Consider the following 19,142-nt stretch of genomic DNA (forward strand, 5'->3'; position numbering starts at 1 on the left):
AATAGGGACATCTTCTGGCGATGTGGATAATTGCAGTATATTAAGCAATACGACTAGATCATTTGAGTTGGTGCTGATTTTCCGATGAAAATAGAATGCACTCGTAAATGTCCCATGTTATGATTGGAAAGTAATTTAAATGTATGGTCATCCCACCATAGTGGAACAGAAACGAAAGAGGAGAAATGAGATTAACTTGAGCACAATCAAAAGATTAACAGGTGCTCTAACTGCAGGTGCCGGTTTTGTGTTTGTTCTGTCCTTACTCAGTAACTTGCGGCTCAGTCGATATCTGTTACCGTGAGCACTTCCCTGTTCCACTCTTGCTAAGACAATGCATGTGGTCAAAGGTAGCTCTCGGAATTACTGCTTGTCAATGAGAGACGGTAGGGAAGCGTCGCATAATTTAGCCGAGAAGACATCCGTCAAGCCAGGAGTTGTCGTGACACATCAAGAGTTCATACCCGACAACCACCTGCTGCTGTTTTCATACTAAGATGATAGTTGAAGATACCAGGTGAGTGGTGAATTTTTAAAAGTTAAATCTACCTTTGAATCAATTCTAAATTCAAATAGTCAACTCTTTGTAAAGGTCCTGTGATTTTGGAATGTTTTTTGTTCTTTGATAAAATGTCACGCCTTTGTTGTTAATTTATTATATATTTTTTTAAGTTAGTCTTGAATGGTTTTATTCAGTTCACAGTTATTAACATTGAAATGATTAACGCTACAGAAGTAGCATGAATGGAGAGCGACTGTAAGAAGGAATATGGTTTCAGCCATTAGAAAGGGTTCAGGTGGCTTCACATCTCATGATTTGTGTATTACATGACATACATTTAGCACTGTTATCCAGAGAAGCTTACAATGTAAGAGAACATAAGGACATCTACTTTAGTTATGTGAGCGACTATACCAGACCTGGATAACGGTATTCCTAAACCAGTGAGCGTATGTGCTACGTCATTAAAGTAAAAATGTAAATGAATTTATCTCAGACTCCCATGATACAGATCTGTATCTTCGATGATAGATTAATGCGTCTAACATCCATCCATATAAAACCAAAGTGCAAATGAACTTTTTCTCTCAGAGCAACAAGGTGACAGCCATAAAAAAGATGACGGTGGGGAACTCTAAAGTTTAAGCTGTGTTTTACAAATACAGATGATTTTTCCACCAAGCTGCAAAGTTTCTGCCGCGATAGTTCGTTTGTCTCTCCCGGCAGAGGGGTCATTGGCATAGTTCATTGAACCCACTCCTGCTATCGTTTATTTATGCAGTTAGCTTCTCTGGTCACTTCCAAAGAGGCAACATCACCACCATGCAGAAATGTTCAGGCCACTTCCGTAATGATGTTGTGTACACAGTAGTTAATATGAAATAATGGTTAACCACACGCTGTTACACTGACAGATTATTCTTTCAGTGTAACTTTCAGAGTATCAGTATGGATTATTTCCCCCAAACAAAGCAGTGGACCTGATTGTGTTGTCTTGGGAATCTGTATAATGTGTTCAAGACTAATATATGTTTGCATTTCCCCTTTTTATTCAAATCCTTTCTGGTTAGTTCTGTCTTTGGTGCCTCTGGAGCAACTACAGTGTTGATTAATTTGCCAATGCACAAATCATAACCACACCTCTTAGGTTGAGTTATTCTCAGAGGTTTCTGCTTCTGGGCCATAACTCGCATCTGACAAATGTATTTCAGTGAGACTAAAAGTCGCTCCTCAGAAACCCCAGCTGTACTCATTCGTTAAGACAGGTCTTTTGTCTCTGGTTGTCTTATAGAAGTGCTGGCAATCAGACGTGTGAAAATGGCATTTCCATGGGTCTATTCCTGCATCTTTCCCTTGTGCCGGCTGTAAGTAGCTGGTTTTTTTTTTTACCAAGTACAAATGCAAGGACAAAAACAATGTCGGACTTATTGAGTTTTTATTGATTGATTTAATAAGTATTTGATTTATTGATTTATTGATTGATTGATTTACTGTATTCCTATCTTGCTCCAGCTCTTCATCATGGCTGTGCTGTCGTTCCTCCAGAGGAGGACTACACTTATGGCCCTCGACAGCAAGATCCCTGCTCTCAGGGGCCACTTTGGCATAGTTGTGTGAGTGGTGTTTTTCTCTCTGACCATTAGGAATTCAGTAGTTACTGATTCCACTTTGGTAACTTGGCCACACCCGACCAGCTACTGAAATATCACCAAACCTTGCCATTAGTTTTTAGTCACCTGAAGGTCTGTCCTGGACTAGAGAGAGGTTACGTGTCAGTCAGCAAACATGTACCTTTCTTGTAATGTTGTTACACTGGCACAATTAATACAAAACAGCATCATTAATACCGTGCAGTGTTATTGTGAATTATGCATTGTATGTTTTAAAAGTTATCCAGGAGCTCTGAAATTGCTACATGGTGGGTAGAGACTCTGTCATCAGATCTGCTGCAAATTTTGGTCACAAAATTATTTGAAATTCTTTTATACCACCAGGAAAAATTCCTGCGGATGAAATCAACAAATTTTGGAACAAATTTATTATTTCATATGACTGTATGCTGTGGTTATTATATTTTTCTGCTTCAGGTTTTCAGGAGTGTTTTTAGATTTTATCGAAATTTTCTTTCAGTGTTTCAGAGACATATTTGAGCAGGAGAGACCTGCTGTGTGTAATGACTGTATTTAATAACATTTCAGTCCACTGGACCTGATCAGCAGCCTCAGTAACAGGTGGTCTTAATGAATTTCAGCCCACTGGACCTGATCAGCAGCCTCAGTAACAGGTGGTCTTAATGAATTTCAGCCCACTGGACCTGATCAGCAGCCTCAGTAACAGGTGGTCTTAATGAATTTCAGTCCACTGGACCTGATCAGCAGCCTCAGTAACAGGTGGTCTTAATGAATTTCAGCCCACTGGACCTGATCAGCAGCCTCAGTAACAGGTGGTCTTAATGAATTTCAGCCCACTGGACCTGATCAGCAGCCTCAGTAACAGGTGGTCTTAATGAATTTCAGTCCACTGGACCTGATCAGCAGCCTCAGTAACCAGAGGTCTTAATTAATTTCAGCCCACTGGACCTGATCAGCAGCCTCAGTAACAGGTGGTCTTAATGAATTTCAGTCCACTGGACCTGATCAGCAGCCTCAGTAACAGGTGGTCTTAATGAATTTCAGCCCACTGGACCTGATCAGCAGCCTCAGTAACAGGTGGTCTTAATGAATTTCAGTCCACTGGACCTGATCAGCAGCCTCAGTAACAGGTGGTCTTAATGAATTTCAGTCCACTGGACCTGATCAGCAGCCTCAGTAACAGGTGGTCTTAATGAATTTCAGCCCACTGGACCTGATCAGCAGCCTCAGTACAGGTGGTCTTAATGAATTTCAGTCCACGACCTGATACAGCCTCAGTAAAGGTGGTCTTAATGAATTTCAGCCCACTGGACCTGATCAGCAGCCTCAGTAACAGGTGGTCTTAATGAATTTCAGCCCACTGGACCTGATCAGCAGCCTCAGTAACAGGTGGTCTTAATGAATTTCAGTCCACTGGACCTGATCAGCAGCCTCAGTAACAGGTGGTCTTAATGAATTTCAGCCCACTGGACCTGATCAGCAGCCTCAGTAACAGGTGGTCTTAATGAATTTCAGTCCACTGGACCTGATCAGCAGCCTCAGTAACAGGTGGTCTTAATGAATTTCAGCCCACTGGACCTGATCAGCAGCCTCAGTAACAGGTGGTCTTAATGAATTTCAGCCCACTGGACCTGATCAGCAGCCTCAGTAACAGGTGGTCTTAATGAATTTCAGCCCACTGGACCTGATCAGCAGCCTCAGTAACAGGTGGTCTTACGGCTTCGCCTTCGGCGCGGTGTCGTCCAGCGTCATGGTGCTCTTCTCCGAGCGATATCTGCCGTTTCACGTCCCGACGTGGGCCATAGGTACAGCACTCCTCTTTCTTCCTTTCTTTTTTTCAAATGAACCCGTGAATCCGATTCTGTGGTGCTCTCGGTTCTTCGAGGTTTGATCCTGACCCTGAGGGAAGTGTGTGCAGCTCCTAGGATTCTATGGTTGAAAAAAGAAAAAAAAAGCATTTCTGAGATTGTTCTGAATGGGTGATTAGGAACATGTGACACAAGAGAAACGCACCAGCTGTACTGTGATGTGTGGTGTGCCAGGGTTGGGATCATCTCAATTAAATGTCATCTCAATTCCGTTCACTCAGTCACTCGGTCATTGCCCATCTTCCGCCGTGGTCTTAATACGCATCTCTTCAGACTATACCTGGACTAACTATCACCACTCTGCACGGCACTCCCATTCTAGGATCACTCTTATCATTTATATCCTTCCACTTTGTTCCTGTAGAACTTTCATGTAACACATATACCCCCTGCACCACTTTCATGTTACATATACCTCCGTCCAGCACGTATATTGCTCTTGTATTGTTATCTTGATGATTTAGCTTGTTGTCATGCCTCCTAGTTTGACTTAGCATTACTCTCTGACCTAGCCTATGCTAACTGTGTAAACAGGACGTAATGTGTTCATGGCTATGAATAACTGTTACGTAATGAGTATTGTACCTTATCGGGCCTGTTTCTTGTAGTTGTTTCAATGACCTTCGGTGGGCACTTATTGTACGCCGGTTTGGATAAAAGCGTCTGCCAAATAAATGTAATGTTAATGTAACTGAAGAAATGAATCAAAATGAATTTAATTAGCTAATTAAAAAATGTTCATAAAGTTCCATGGTGATTTTTGAATTTCTCTACAATTTCTCTACAATTTTTGAATTAACTGAATTGAAATAAGACTGACTCAGTTCTGCTGGTGGAAAAGGAAAGATGAGTAAAGGAATGCCTTCCTTGTTCCTGGCAGCCATCGTGTACCTGGTTGGCGCTCTGGAGGTGGGCTTGGCGTATTTCCCATTCTTTGCCTGCCTGTCGACCCCCTTTCGGGCGACCGGGGCAGTGCTGGGGTTCCTTTACACTCTAGTGTGGTGAGTGAGCGCTCAGGACCGGGACTTTGTACTCATAAGTGTACTCAGGGCTGTGATAGCATCATTAAATATTTAAGTCCCCGCAAGCAGGCGCCTATCAGTCCACCGGCGGCGCCAGGTGTTGGTACACCAGTTTTAAAAAATCAGCATTTCAGCAGCAGTCAGATAGCGGCAGGGCTAGTTATTTAGCATTATTTTAACAGCTAAGCCTCAAATGCATTGCCTCAACTGCTGCGGAACAACGGCTGTGCCGACACTGGGCCAACACTGGGTTGCTGTATGCTTGCTGGCTGGATTACATTGGTGTGGTGTCTGGTGTGACACTGCAACACATGTTTTTATTTATTTTTATTTAGCACGTTTGGTTTAGTATCCTTTTAGGAGAGTTTGTGCTTTAGACCAAGAATTTGATGTTGAGCTGATTAAACTGATTATTTTTGTCACATTGGCACATTTTGACACTTAATGCTTAAAGCATTATTTTATCTTTTCTTTTGTGGTTAACACAACTGGCCATGTCACACATTTTTACTTCTTTATTTGATTGTCACCTCTTCATTTACAGGGTTGTAGTAACACTGTGGGACATTGTGACCTGCCCTGCTGGCCATGTAAGTCAGCACTTCATCTACATACTAATTGTGTGGCATAAGTTTGTTCGTATGTACCGTATGTATGTAGGTTTGCATGAAAATTGTACCACAGTACATAAGTGTCTGTACAACGTCTGCTAAAATGGCCCCTATGATTAGTTCCCTCAGTGGGGACCTTGGTCCTTAGCTCATCAGGCTCATTGAATCTTTTTTTGTACAGTCCTGGCTGGCTAGCACTACTGTTTGCAAGCCACAGTGGACCTATCCCTTGTTACAACAACACAAGATTTCTTGACAACACCAGATTCCTTGATCTGAGGCAGGGTCCTCAATCTTACCCAGAAAGGGCCGGTGTGGGTGCAGGCTTTCGTTCCAACTAAGCAGGTACACACCTGATTCTACTAATCAACCACGATAGTCTTTGCTAAGGGCCTTGATTAGTAGGATCAGCTGTGTAGCTGCTTGGTTGGAACGAAAACCTGCACCCACACTGGCCCTTTCTGGATAAGATTGAGGACCCCTGATCTGAGGCCCCCAAATGCTATGAATGACTCCATCTCCACATGTGCTGGTAGATCCTCGGAAGGTTCCAGAAGCCAGTGCTGCAGTGGCCGTGTATCCTGTGTCTGGTGTTCCTGCTGGGCCGATTTGTTCACATGCTGGTGAAGGCCGTCCGCATCCACCTGGAGCTGGAGGGGGCGGAGGTAGGGGTGGGCGGAGGTAGGGGTGGGCGGGCCTTGACAAGGCATTTTTCCTTAATAATGTTCTGGAGAAGAAGAACAAGTCTGTACACTGTACATCTGCTGTACAGTGTTACTGATATTAGAGCTACTTACATTTGCTGCACTGGGGAGAAAATACAGTGTACAGACTCACCCTTCTTATCCAGTGTACTGCACTGTTCCGCACTTGTTACGATTTCTGATGTGTGTTTTTCACTTCCCATATTGAACTTCCTCTTGTTTTTCCCCTTCACCCACTCCTATCCTCTCTCATCTCCTCCTCTCCTCTCTCCTTTTCTCCATTACTCTCCTCTCCTCTCTCCTCTCCTTTTTGCAGGGTCAGGAGCAGTTGCTTCATAGTCATCAGGCTCAGTACGTTCAGATTTTACTGAGCCGTCCTTCCCAACGGTATGTGTGTGCATTTAATATAGGGACACACAAGCACACGCACACACACTCACACATGCACTCTCACATATACACCTATACACACTTACATACACACATGCACACGCACACGCTCGTATGCACACACATACACACTTACAGACACTCACACACACACACTCACATAAGCCGCGTTTCCACCAAAATTACCCGGAACTTCCAGTCCCAGGAACTACTTTACCAGGAACTAAAAGGTTCCTTCAGCCAATGGTTGTCTGCGTTTCCACCGGGGTCTAAAGTACCGCGAAGATTAGGCAAATAGCCCACTGACGTTGTCGTCGGTCCATCTGTCATATGATTTCTTCTGTAACTCCATACTACCACCGAAGTAGCCTACATTATTTTCTAATAACCGGGACAGCCCGGAGGGGTTTATTCCACTTATATACAACGGGTTACCAACAATGACTATATATGGTTACTTTTGTATTTATTGATTTTCATATATCCTCTCAAACACATTCATTAACAGCAGAAAACATGCACACGTTGTAAACAATTTGCTGTTTTATTACTTTCTCGTTGTCAATTCCATATAGGCTAATCGCAAAATGACAAGAATAGAACGAAAACTCGGACTTGCGTGAAAATGTAAATTAGTAGTGGTACAGCCACCGTTTGCTTTCCTTCGAAGTTACTGCTAGCCGAGCAGCGAAGTGTGCCCTCCAGATGCGAACCATGCACCATAAATGAGTCCATAGTCTTCCTGGTCTTTTCGTGGAATTGAAAAATGGAAGTAAAATTGAGTAAAATTACGGCAGTCTGAAAAAGATAAAGCGAAGATTACTAGAATTAACCTGTTATTTTACCCGGATAAAAAGGTGATTTCCAGTTTGCTTGTACTGTATCACCAATGTTAATTATGCAGAACTACCGCATACCTCACATAACTGTATCAAACGTTTTGAGTCAATTACAACGGGCTAACAAAGAAAATCCGGAAGAAAATATTCAGCAACCGAATTAATCCGTTTGAATGTTTTGGTAGCCTACGTAATATGCTGTCCCAGCACGAATGCTTAGCATTTTATAAAACGAATACTAAAGCAAGAAAAGAACAGAAGAGCACACGTTATAATTCCAAGACGTTGACAGGTTATAACCAAAAGTAGGCTATTGCGCCGCATAACATACACGTTTGATTTGAAGTTATTATGAAAATAAATTGGTTTGCCGCTGCATATTTTCAAACATGGCGGGTAATGGCGGAAAATAAATACAACACAAATGCTACGAGTACTCGACCAATCAGAAATGTTCAGCGCTGCAAGCTCCACCCAAAAGGTTCCTGTACTTTCGGAAAGTACTACCCCCCGAGCAGGAACGTTTTGGGGGGTAAAACAAAGCACCCAGAACTAAATTTAGACCCTAGTTCCTGCGGTGGAAACGCACTGAGTTCCTCAAAAGGTTCCTAGTTCCGGGGTATAGTTCCTGCGGTGGAAACGCGGCTATAAACACTTAAATACACACACACACTTGCATGCACACACATACACACGTGTCAACACACGCACACACACGCACACATACACACACACACACACAGGTGTGTCACTCAGGAAACACACTCCCCTCACAAGTGCAGCTTCTAACAGGATTCTCTTTATATCCTATGGTAGTTATCACCATTATACAGTCATACTTGTTCTGTCCTTCATATGTTCATATAATATTACTTACAGGAAGATGGAGCTGAGCTGGTTTCAGAGGAAGGTTTACACCTGGGACCCACTCTTCAAGTTTCCCAACAGGATGATTGGCACTTCCATCATTTCTCTCATTGGCCTGTACATCGTGGGTACCATTTACATCTCTTAGCATGAGCTATTCTGGGAAGCTGCTAGGTGACTCATCCAGCTAAGGCACTGTCCTAGAGCACAGATGGGCCCCACGGTCTGGGACTTTGGCCAATAAAAACTCCTAGTACTAACCACCAAGCCCAGCTCTGCCATCTTGGCTCTGTGTGTCTTTAGTGTTTCACACTGATTTCTGTGTGCATGTGCACAGATGACAGTGGCAGACTACAGCCTGAGCGACTATGCCTTCGGCAGTGTGGACGTGTTGAGGGGCTCCCTGGAGGATCTGATCGTTTCCTGTAACCTCACAGACCACGCCCTCGCTGCCTGGGTTCCCCAGCTGGAGGAGTTCACTCAAGTGGCCCGGGGTACCAAACCGCAATATTGCCTGGCGCTTACATTTGGTTATGATATCTGCTTCATATTTTGAGGACAAACTTGGGCAAGATATCTTCAGATAGCATGCTACAAATATTCAACTGTGATATACTATATATGTATGCTGCTATACTATATTTGTATTTTTAAAATTAATATGGAATAATATGCCACTATAATTCAAAGGCATTCATAACTGTGTGTTATTGAATATGTTGAATTCAAACTGTTCGTCCGCAAATAAACTTCTGGGTATTTTGTATTTTTCTTGATAGGTGCCTGGCTCACCACTACAATTTTTGCCAGCCTGACCTCTGTATCATACACATTTCACGTCTTAGCATGTTACAGGTAAGTTCATCTGTGGTTTAACGACAGGTTAAATTTGTGGCTTGTGAAAGCTCAGGCGTTTACCTTTTCCACCTTGTGGAGTGGACCTGTAAGGTTTAAAGGGCATCATGTTTGGATGTCTTACTGAACAGGCTCTCCAACATGCACAGATGTCAGGACATGAAAACAAAATATGTACTGTCTACTAAGCATACTGCATACCGTGTAGTGTGTACGTTTTAGTATGTGAAAAATATCCTTCATACTCTGAAAGTCTTTAGTTATGAGACTAAAACAGTTGTTTACTTCCTGAAAAGTATGCTCCTGAGTATACTCAGCGAAACCCCGGTAATAACTATATCATCCTGAGATTTTAAGTACACTGCATTTAGAAATTTCACCAACTTAACAACTTTCTCATTCGGTGTACTCAACAATTATACTCAATAGTTTTGGACACGGCCTTTGTCTCCTGTCACATCCTGTCTACTGACACGTCCTGTCTCCTGTCACATTGGCTGCATCTCAAATGGAAGGCAGCTGGCTCACTGCCTACATCCTTAGAAGGGAGCTCCCTCTGAAGGTAGTGTCCTAAAGGAAAAGGAACCTCAAAAGGCAGTGAATTTTAGACAGACTTTGAATGCAGGATGATGTGACAGCGTCAGCGTCAGTGGAGGAGCTTGTTTACAAGAGTGAGTATTCGTTCAACTCGATAATTTGTTATTTGTAGTTATTTTAATAAATACATGTATTTAATTCACTGGAGTGAAGTGTAATGTTTTTTAGCCTTGGTTAACTTTCTACGAACTAGCCAGCTAACTTGCTAGTAATCATGTTACTTTTCTGTGACGTCATTCTGCCTTCAAAGTCTGTCCACATTCATTGCCTTTTGAGATTCCTTTTCCATTAGGACACCTTCAGAGGGAGCTCACTTCTAAGGATGTAGGCAGCGAGGCATCCGCCTTCCGTTTGAGACACAGCCTATGTTTCCTGACCCTTCTAGTCTCCTCTCACTTCCTGTCTTCTGTCTCTTACTATCTTTGGTCACTTCCTGTCCCCTGTCACTTCCTGTTTTCTGTCGCTTACTGTCTTTGGTCACTTCCTGTCCCCTGTCACTTTCTATCCCCTTTCTAACAGAAAGCATCTGAAGAGATTATGGGCAGGAAAGAAGCAGTTCCTGCCGGAGAGGTACCACCGCCCCAGCCCCGTCGTCAGTGTGGTGAGTGACGAGTGACTGCCCATCAACCAATCAGAAGCGGTGTCTTGATGCGCTGTCAAATAGCACAGACATCCAATCCAGAAAATATTTGTTATTACCATTGTCTTCACCATCATCATCATCATCATCATAGCTGCTAGCTATTCTCTTACAATATAAACAAAAATATTTCTCGTTAATATATTTTTTCTGTTTCCTGTCCTTCTTAGGCAGCCATTGCAAAGTACTTAGGCTGGCAGATTGCTTTTACTATGTGGGGTAAGTAAAAAGCAACGACCTGTCTCCTTTGCAATGACCTGTCATTGATTTAACTGAATCATTTAAGTTGCAATGATTAGTATATTTACCCATATTTTGTCAAGTATTGCAATGGTTTGATTTTGAGTTTATTTTATTGAACTATATTTCTAATATGTTCCATTGTGGTAAGTGTCCCCTCTCTCTGCTCACCTGTACAGGCTACCTGATCATCCACTTTGTTCAGTTCCTCTTCGCGCTGCTCATAGCGTACCTGGTGGTCCTTCCTCTTCGTCACGGCAGAGGTCTGGCCATGCTGTCTAACCTGGGCTTCATCGTGTGAGTGTGGAAATGGCGTAGCGTCGCCGTCAAAGGTCCAAGAGAGCGGCCTGTCCCCTCTTTACATTACGCTGCCCTAATTTAGCAGAAGGAATCAATTATCCACAATGACTTACAGGGACTGTGTGAATCCGCTGGAGTCTTTTTTCCAATCTGTGTTTTTAAGTTCGGTAAACCCTCATTCAAATATAACATTCTGCAAATGCACTGAAACAAAATATATTATCAAGATGTTGATCATGGTCTGTAACAACTAATGGGATAACGAACCGATAATGTAATAAAATGTTGCTTTAACTGCCAACTAAAATGTAGAACTTCAGTAATGTAATAAGTCAACCAATAATAATAATAACTTGACAAATTATTACATTATCAGTCAGTTATTATTAACTGTTAGTGTTCCAATTGAATTCTGTAAATATGCAGCTGTATAAATTGTTTGCACATTTATTGTGAGCTGCACAAGCCACTATGAATAACAGTGACTATTATATGTAACATGGGTTAATGGACAACACTTTAAGACCAGAGACTATGTGCAGCGTTGTTAAATTACTCATGTCTGTTACTAAGCCAGCCCAGAGCTGTGACACTGTTGTGTTTCCATTCTCTCCAGCCTGACGGTGGGCATAGTGATGGGTCTGGTCATCGTGCAGCTAATTCTTGTTCAGACCTTCTTTCTTCAAGACAAGATTTCCCCCACTGATAAACAGAAGCCCTTGGCTCTTAATAACAGGTATGGGTTCAGGTGTGCAGCTGACAGAATATTTTATTTCATTCTATCCAAGTCTCTCCATTCCCCAACAGAAGGATATACACAGATAGCTGTTGTTGTTTAATTAGAGAGGTTAGCCATTCTGATTCTGGAATGGTTCAAAACTTCATATTAGAGCAGCTGTTCTCAAACTTGGTCCTGGGGGACCACTGTGTAAGCTGATTTTCATTCCAACCTCAACTGCAATCCCAGAATTCAGAATTTTAACAAGCTGTAAATTTTTCTTAATTATGTGCTTTTCATGTTTTAGAGCTGAGGTACCCAGTCTTATCCAGAAAGGGCCAGTGTGGGTGCACACACCTGATTCTACTAATCAAGGTGCTTAGCAAAGACTCTAGTGGTTGATTAGCAGAATCAGGTGTGTGCGCCCACATTGGCCCTTTCTGGATAAGACTGGGGACCCCAGGTCTAAAACATGAAAAGCACATAATTAAGAAAAATTAACAACTTGTTAAAATTCTAGGATTGCAGTTGAGGTTGGAATGAAAACTAGCATACACAGTGGTCCCTCAGGACCGAGTTTGAGAACCACTGGATTAGAGCATGAATTGAGAGGTCTTGCTGCTTTTTAACCACGAGTTGTAATACAAAATGTGACCACAAGAGGGCTTCATCTCACACAATTCACTATGTTTAGTCAGAAGTAGGGCTGCCTAACCCTATTCCTGGAGATCAACTGTGCTGTTGGCTTTCATTTCAACCCTAATTTGGCACAAGTGATTCTCCTAATTAGCTATGGCTGTCCCATTTCTCCAAACTTGGCTAAGTGCACTTGAGTACTTGCACACTTTGGTGATGTATTGTGATGTAGAACGTACATTTACCAATAGGGTGCCCATGTGCACAGGGATTTTTAAAGCAATTAGCTCTCACTTTTTGTTCTGTGGTCCCTATTTCAAATAATTTATTGTAGTCACAATGCTATTAATAGCTAGTAATAGCTGTTCAAAGCTTGATGCGGGCTTACTCACTACAAATTAACCAATCTTGCTAACATTATATTCACATAGCAATAGCATATAACAATATAACAATAGCATCATGATGCTACCATATGAATAAAAAATGAAGTCACAACATTTGCATCTTTACAAACATCTTTTTTAAATTGATATTTCTTTGGTGCCATTTTCCTTCAGTAAACACACAGGCCTTGTGACTGGTGTCAACCATAAACCTCACCAACTTGGTGGGTCCGTATACTTGGCCAAATGCCAGTCTGGAGTGGTCTTAGTTTAAGTCTGGATAAAGTGCACATCAAGCGCACTGTACTTTTGATTAACCCTCCTGTTCTGTTCATTTTTTAGGTACAGCAAAAATGTTCCCGGGTCAATCCCCATACAGGGGGGGTTTGCAAATACATGAAATGAACCATTTTCATTTAAAATGTTGATTACACTAATTAAGGCCAGTAGAAGAAGTTTCATACTGAAAAAATAATTTTAAGTATTTTTCCTAGATTTTCAAACTTTAAAAAGGGTCAATTTGACCCGCAACATAACAGGAGGGTTAAGTGGCTAAGCGTGTGAGTGTGATCATGTGTGTACACTGGGATAGCCTCTGGCTGTTGAATGAGGTACATTTTGTTCAGGTTGAGGTGAAAACCCACAGGACATTGTTGGGCAGCCCTCAAGACAATCACTGTACAACATTGTCTGGGTGGGGTCTATGTTTCAGATACATTTTAATATTATATTTTAATTATATGTTGTTATATGTTGAATATTATATTTCTAGATCATACTTAATATTACGTATTTATGGTTTTTAGGTTTTTATTTTTTCAAAGTGTCATGCACCAAAAGGTGCCCAGCCCACATGGGCTTACAAGACACTACAAACATAACAAACAAGAACAATAACATGGCATAATTGAAGGAATAAGAATCCTGCTGCATATTATCCTCCATAATATTTTTAAGATCAACTATCCTTGCAAGAAAACAATTATCCCACTCAGCTGGGCAGTTACCTCCAGAAAATAAAGAACCAAAATCTGTTTCCCGTTATTTCAGAACACAATCAATAGCAAAGACAGAGGATCCATTTTCCAACACCAGTACCATTGGGATGGATTTAACTCTTTTTGGGCCCAAATTATTTATCATATTCCAGAACAACTGGGGGTTATTAGTTAGCAGATGCTCTATTTTTAATGCTTGCCCCCTCTCATAATTTCTTTTGCAAGCCCACAGTTTTCTGTCAAAATTATTATTATTTTTATTTATTTATGGTATATAACTAAAATAAAAATCAGGTGATTGAAAAATCAACAGTTGATTTGGTTGTAAATCAAATACTGCTTGGAATTTTTAAAAATATAAATCGAATCTAAAACGTAATCTGTGTCAGTCCTTCTGGAGGGGAGCATTTGCTAATTGTAACGCGTGTGGGAGGGCAGGCTTATCAACACGTTTACACAAATGAAAACAATTTAGCTTTGTTCTAAACCCAGCGACTGAGTGAAGAGCACATCCGTTTGTATGGGCATGTAATCGCTCTCCCTTTCCAATTCATGGTTCGCATGCTTTGGGGTGTAATAGGTTCCCAGCAGGGGGGGTCTCACTAGTGCATTTGCCTTGAGTGGCCAGGCCTCTAATAATGCTAAAGGGGCTAGGCTGTGATTACCGGGGGCAGATCAAAGCTTTGGCTTGATCTGGGTCCCGGTGCTGAGCTCATTCCGAAGCACTGATGCGAGCTCATCCAGAGTGTCATTGTTCCAGAGAGGTTTGTTATGACAGCTTTATCGGCTAGCGCTGAAGCAGATGGCTCTGAGGCCGTGAATCAAAGTGCTAACGACCGGCTAACACAGTCAGAGTCTGAAATCCCGTTTGTTTCCCCCCGTTCAGGGAACGTGCTTTTACCTCCCTCACTCGTGATTTAGCCTGTGGATTTGCAAGGCTGACAGTGGGTCTTTATTGCCCTCCTCTCACTTCAGGGCTCTTACCTGGTTTAAACAAGGAAATGCTACAATGCTACATCCTCATTGGTTATGTTTATATATATAATCAGCTTAACACTAGAAAAGGAGGTTGAGTTGGACACTTCCTGAATAGGTGGTTTTGTTGTTTACAGAAGGGTTTCAAGGAAAATCTTCGGACATAAAAAAATGTTTTTTTCTTGCAGCAACAAGACTTTCACACTGTTTTATTATGCCGAGTTAATATGTTTACTTGGCCATTATGTACGTACTACAACAAAAGTAACATTGGCAGCATTTTGCATAGAGTTGTATAATATATTTTTAATACGTAATATATCTGGAGAAAAATCATATTTGAGAGACAATCGAAACACATTATCCAATCACTCTACTGCTGCCACCGCTGCAAAATAGTGTCAAATTGACTCTGACAGAGTGCATTTTACTCTTACAGAGCATGTGTTACCTATTGGCAGCGCTGGCTGTAGGATGTTGGTGCAGACAGCGGAGGGGGGGGGAGTTGGCATACGTGATTGTGGATCAGGGACCACCGCAGATGCGTAAATAACAGTGCCGTATAATTAAAATGCGTTCCAAAACAAATTTTTGGGATGGTTGGCGTCCTAAACGACTGTATTGTGTTTTTTTTTTGTTTTTTTTTTTCCAGCAGCCGGCTCTGCCTATTGGACATTTTTTTAGTGTAATTACCACTCTTTCACTGTATGCCCCCTGCAGGAGGGCCTTCCACAACTTCAACTACTTCTTCTTCTTCTACAACGTGATCATGGGGATGAGCACCTGCATCCTGAGGCTGCTGACCAGCTGCGTGCTGGGCACCTGGCTGATCTCCCGCATCGATCGCACCATCATGCAGAGGGGCTACGAGTCACTGGACCCAGGTGGGACCACCGATCCCTGCTCAAACTGGATGGGTCAAACAAGAAAGACAGTGATGAGAAGCTTATAGTTTATCGTCAGGGTCCCCATGTGGTTCACATACTCACACTATATTGCAGTATATTGCATTTCTGTAAAAATATTCTCCCTGTGGGGTAAATGTAACATAGGAATGGGCTGTGTTTTGAGAACTTATGACTTGAGATGTGTATTCACCAGGAACACCCGGGAAGTCCAAGCTTCCTTATTACTGTATCTGATGTCATTTAAAAAGTTTTATAAAACCGCTGTGCATTCACATTAACTGTATTGAGTTCTGTATTTGGTGCATACAAAAGCCAAAACAATTTTGTGTTCTTTCTTGTTTTCATCCGTTTATATTGATCTACTTCGTCTATTTTATTTGATTGCTGTGACGGCCACACTCCAGTATTGTTGTCAGTTGCAATTAAGGTTGGATTTAATTCGTTCATTTTAATAATAAGTTTTAAAAATGATTACATGTGGATAGGTCAGGGCAGCCGAATTACTAGTTAATGCAGAAGGAAGACCCACTTCTTCCACCTCCATTTTGGCTCCCTTCCTGTTCCTACTTACTAGCACTCATTTTTTAGGCAAGCACTTTAGAATTCAAATAGCACGCTTTATGAAGAAAGATAGCGACCAAGGCACTCTTGTTGTGAAAAAGTAAAAAGCCTTTATTGTATGACTAATGCATAGCAAAGGTTTAAAACACGCACCTACGCGTGCGGCACATTGGCCTTCATCAGGGTGACTACATGCTTTATGGTTTTATATGAACATCAGCTATATGAATCCGATTTGTATTATGGTTCTAGGCTGGCATAAGGTGTAACTTACATTCAGTTCTATATTGATGTTCCACTTACACTGACTGGTCTGGAAGTGCTGTTAACGAGGTCATAACTCTGCACTTCTGTTCGTTATCACTGTAAGTTGCTCTGGATAAAAGGGTGTGCCGAACGAACGTGAGGCTATATAAAACGCAATAAACCGTTCTGTCACTGGTAAGGCCGGAGAATGAACTTTGACCAGCCTCTGACTTTTTCAGGCTACAGCACCTGGATCGGAATGATCTTCGCCGACCATTACCACGGCAACCCTGTCCTGATATGCTTCTGCAGCCTCCTGCTGGAGGAGCGGCTCCAGAAGGAGAGAGCAGCCATGGCGTATTCCCCGTCAGACTGCACGCCGGCCGGTCAGTGCCAGCGACGCCCAAGCTCTGTGCTCTTTACAGACGAGATCCACAGGCACCGGTCACAGCATGAGAATTTTACACTTCACAGCAGAGCCACATGCTATTACACGTGAAGGTGACTTCGTAAATGCAAGTGTTATGGTCAAGTTCTGATGTTTAAAGCCAAAGGTTTTTTTTGTTATATTTTTTTAAAGGTTTAAATTGATAAATTCAGGTTCAGAAGAGTCATAGCACAATTGAATGCCAAGGCTCGCTAGATTGTGGCTCTCTTGATTTGCATCATCTTCATTGGCTTCATATGTTTGTATTCTTTCTGCCTTATTTTCTCCCTCTATATCTCCCACTCACATTCCCTTTCTCCCAACACCCTCCTCTCTCTCCCTTTTACTCTCTTTCCCTCCCTCTCCCCTTTTCTCTCTCCCTCCCTTTCTCCCTATCCCCACCTCTCTCCCTCTCTCTCTCTTTCTCATCACCCCCTGCTCTCTCCCCCCTCTCTTTCTCCCTACCCCCCCCCTCTTCCCCTCTCTGTCTTTCTCATTACCCCCTCCTCTCTCCTTCTTCCTACCCCCTCCTGTTTCTCCTCCTCTCTCCCTCCCCCCTCCTCTCTCTCCCCCCTTCACACCCTCTCCCTGGACCCCAGTATCAGATGCAGGCAGCAGAGTAAGACGCCGATGGCTGCTGCTCTACACCCTGCTGAAGAACCCTCAGCTGATCCTGCTGAGGAAACGCCCCGCCTCCTCAGGCCACACCCTGGTGGGCCGCACTCCGCTGGACACCGTCGCCCTCGCCTGCGTCCTGGCCTTGCAGAGAAACAGGATTCAGGGGGAGGCAGACACACCCACACCCATGAAGGGGGGGCCAGGCATACCCCCGTTGACTGACTGATGCCTTTTGGCAAGACCTCTTTCAACACCAAACTGAACATCCCATTTCCCCACAAACCCTCACGCTGAAAAGATGAAAGAGGAGCCTACAGACAGAGTGAAAGAACACTGCTGTTAAATACTGCCTCTACCTAAATGAGATAAAGGCTCATTTACACAGCAGCACAGGTTTAGGTATGTGGAAAGGACTTCCCAAGTCTCTTCATTAACGTATTCTGCTTTTAAATTAATTTCTGTTGCTTCCTCCTCCATAAAACGTCATTTGACTCAGCAATACTCGTGGCAGTGCAGTTTAATTCTGAGGGGACTGGGCTTGTATCCGAAAAGTTTAATATTCAAATCCAAAATGGGGTAACTGCCTTTGTACCTCAATTTCCACAGTATATATTCAGGTATATACATGGATAGTTTGTAAAAAAAAAAAAAAAAAAAAAACTTGAGCTGTATCAGTTGCCCTGGATACCGGTGTCTGCTAAACAAGCAGATGTAAATATAGACAATAGATCCTTTTTGCAACAGATTAAACGTGTATTTAACAATGTATTTATATTTGTATTGATATATTTCATTGCTTTTCTCTTAACATAAATGTTTGTAACAACTGAGCATTTTAAATGCCTCCTCTTGGTTTCTTTCCAATATGCATTATTTTAAAAGCTTTCGACGTTACTAATCTTGTCAGAACCACGCCACGCCTGCGCCGTTGAATAATAACTGAACTGCAAAACTCTTAAACGATGATTTTTTTTTGATGTGGCGCGTTCTATCGGTGTCCATTAAGGGAGTAGGGAATCGTTTAAAGTGAAGAATTCCAAGAAAAGTGGAAATGAAAAGATCGCTTTACACCTTTGATATTTCCACCCCCCGTGCTTACTCGCACTGCCACGGGTAAGAAAAGACTGCACAGCCTATATTTAAAACTTTCATATAGGATAGAACATAGAGGTATAAAGGTTGCAGTAGAGTATATTTTGTATGTATAATGATACGATATCTGTAGGTTATGAAGGAATTTGGTTTTCAGGTTTTCTAATCTGAGAATTTCAGATGATTGCAAGGCTGCATCTTTGTGTCTACACTTCATCAAGAGTGCTTACTTTTGTTATATGCATGTAATTAAACAAAACAAATTCATACAAAATGCTCTCGTCCGTAGGCAAGTGGTTCTCACTACCAAATTTAGCAGAGGTCTGCCGGGACAGTGCATGCATATCCTATGCATCGTAACCCATGACGTCCAAAGGTTTTGTCATAAAGGCACACTTTTTGGGAAAGTCTCAAACCTTTGGGCTGCCGCTATGAGCGAGCTCGCAGATGTTGAGTGCCGCAGTGGCTAGTCTGCCGTGGCGCCTGCGCTCTTTCCCGGTTGGCTAATTAA

The 19,142-nt window shown here is 42.3% G+C and overlaps 1 protein-coding gene across 1 annotated transcript; it reads left to right on the forward strand.

The window, feature by feature from the left end:
- Positions 1-3: 3 nt before the first annotated feature.
- On the forward strand, positions 4-18,370 carry LOC135259467 (stimulated by retinoic acid gene 6 protein-like). The gene is made up of 18 exons (XM_064343897.1): positions 4-517; positions 1,794-1,866; positions 2,015-2,115; positions 3,808-3,938; positions 4,882-5,002; positions 5,568-5,613; positions 6,171-6,299; positions 6,655-6,725; positions 8,447-8,558; positions 8,772-8,928; positions 9,214-9,289; positions 10,406-10,487; positions 10,697-10,745; positions 10,946-11,063; positions 11,683-11,802; positions 15,500-15,663; positions 16,734-16,880; positions 17,521-18,370. Exons 1-18 carry the CDS (start codon positions 498-500, stop codon positions 17,763-17,765), a joined length of 1,962 nt encoding a protein of 653 aa, XP_064199967.1. The 5' UTR covers positions 4-497; the 3' UTR covers positions 17,766-18,370.
- Positions 18,371-19,142: the final 772 nt, after the last annotated feature.

The sequence above is a fragment of the Anguilla rostrata genome, chromosome 7 (assembly GCF_018555375.3).
Source record: "Anguilla rostrata isolate EN2019 chromosome 7, ASM1855537v3, whole genome shotgun sequence".
Classification (NCBI taxonomy): domain Eukaryota; kingdom Metazoa; phylum Chordata; class Actinopteri; order Anguilliformes; family Anguillidae; genus Anguilla; species Anguilla rostrata.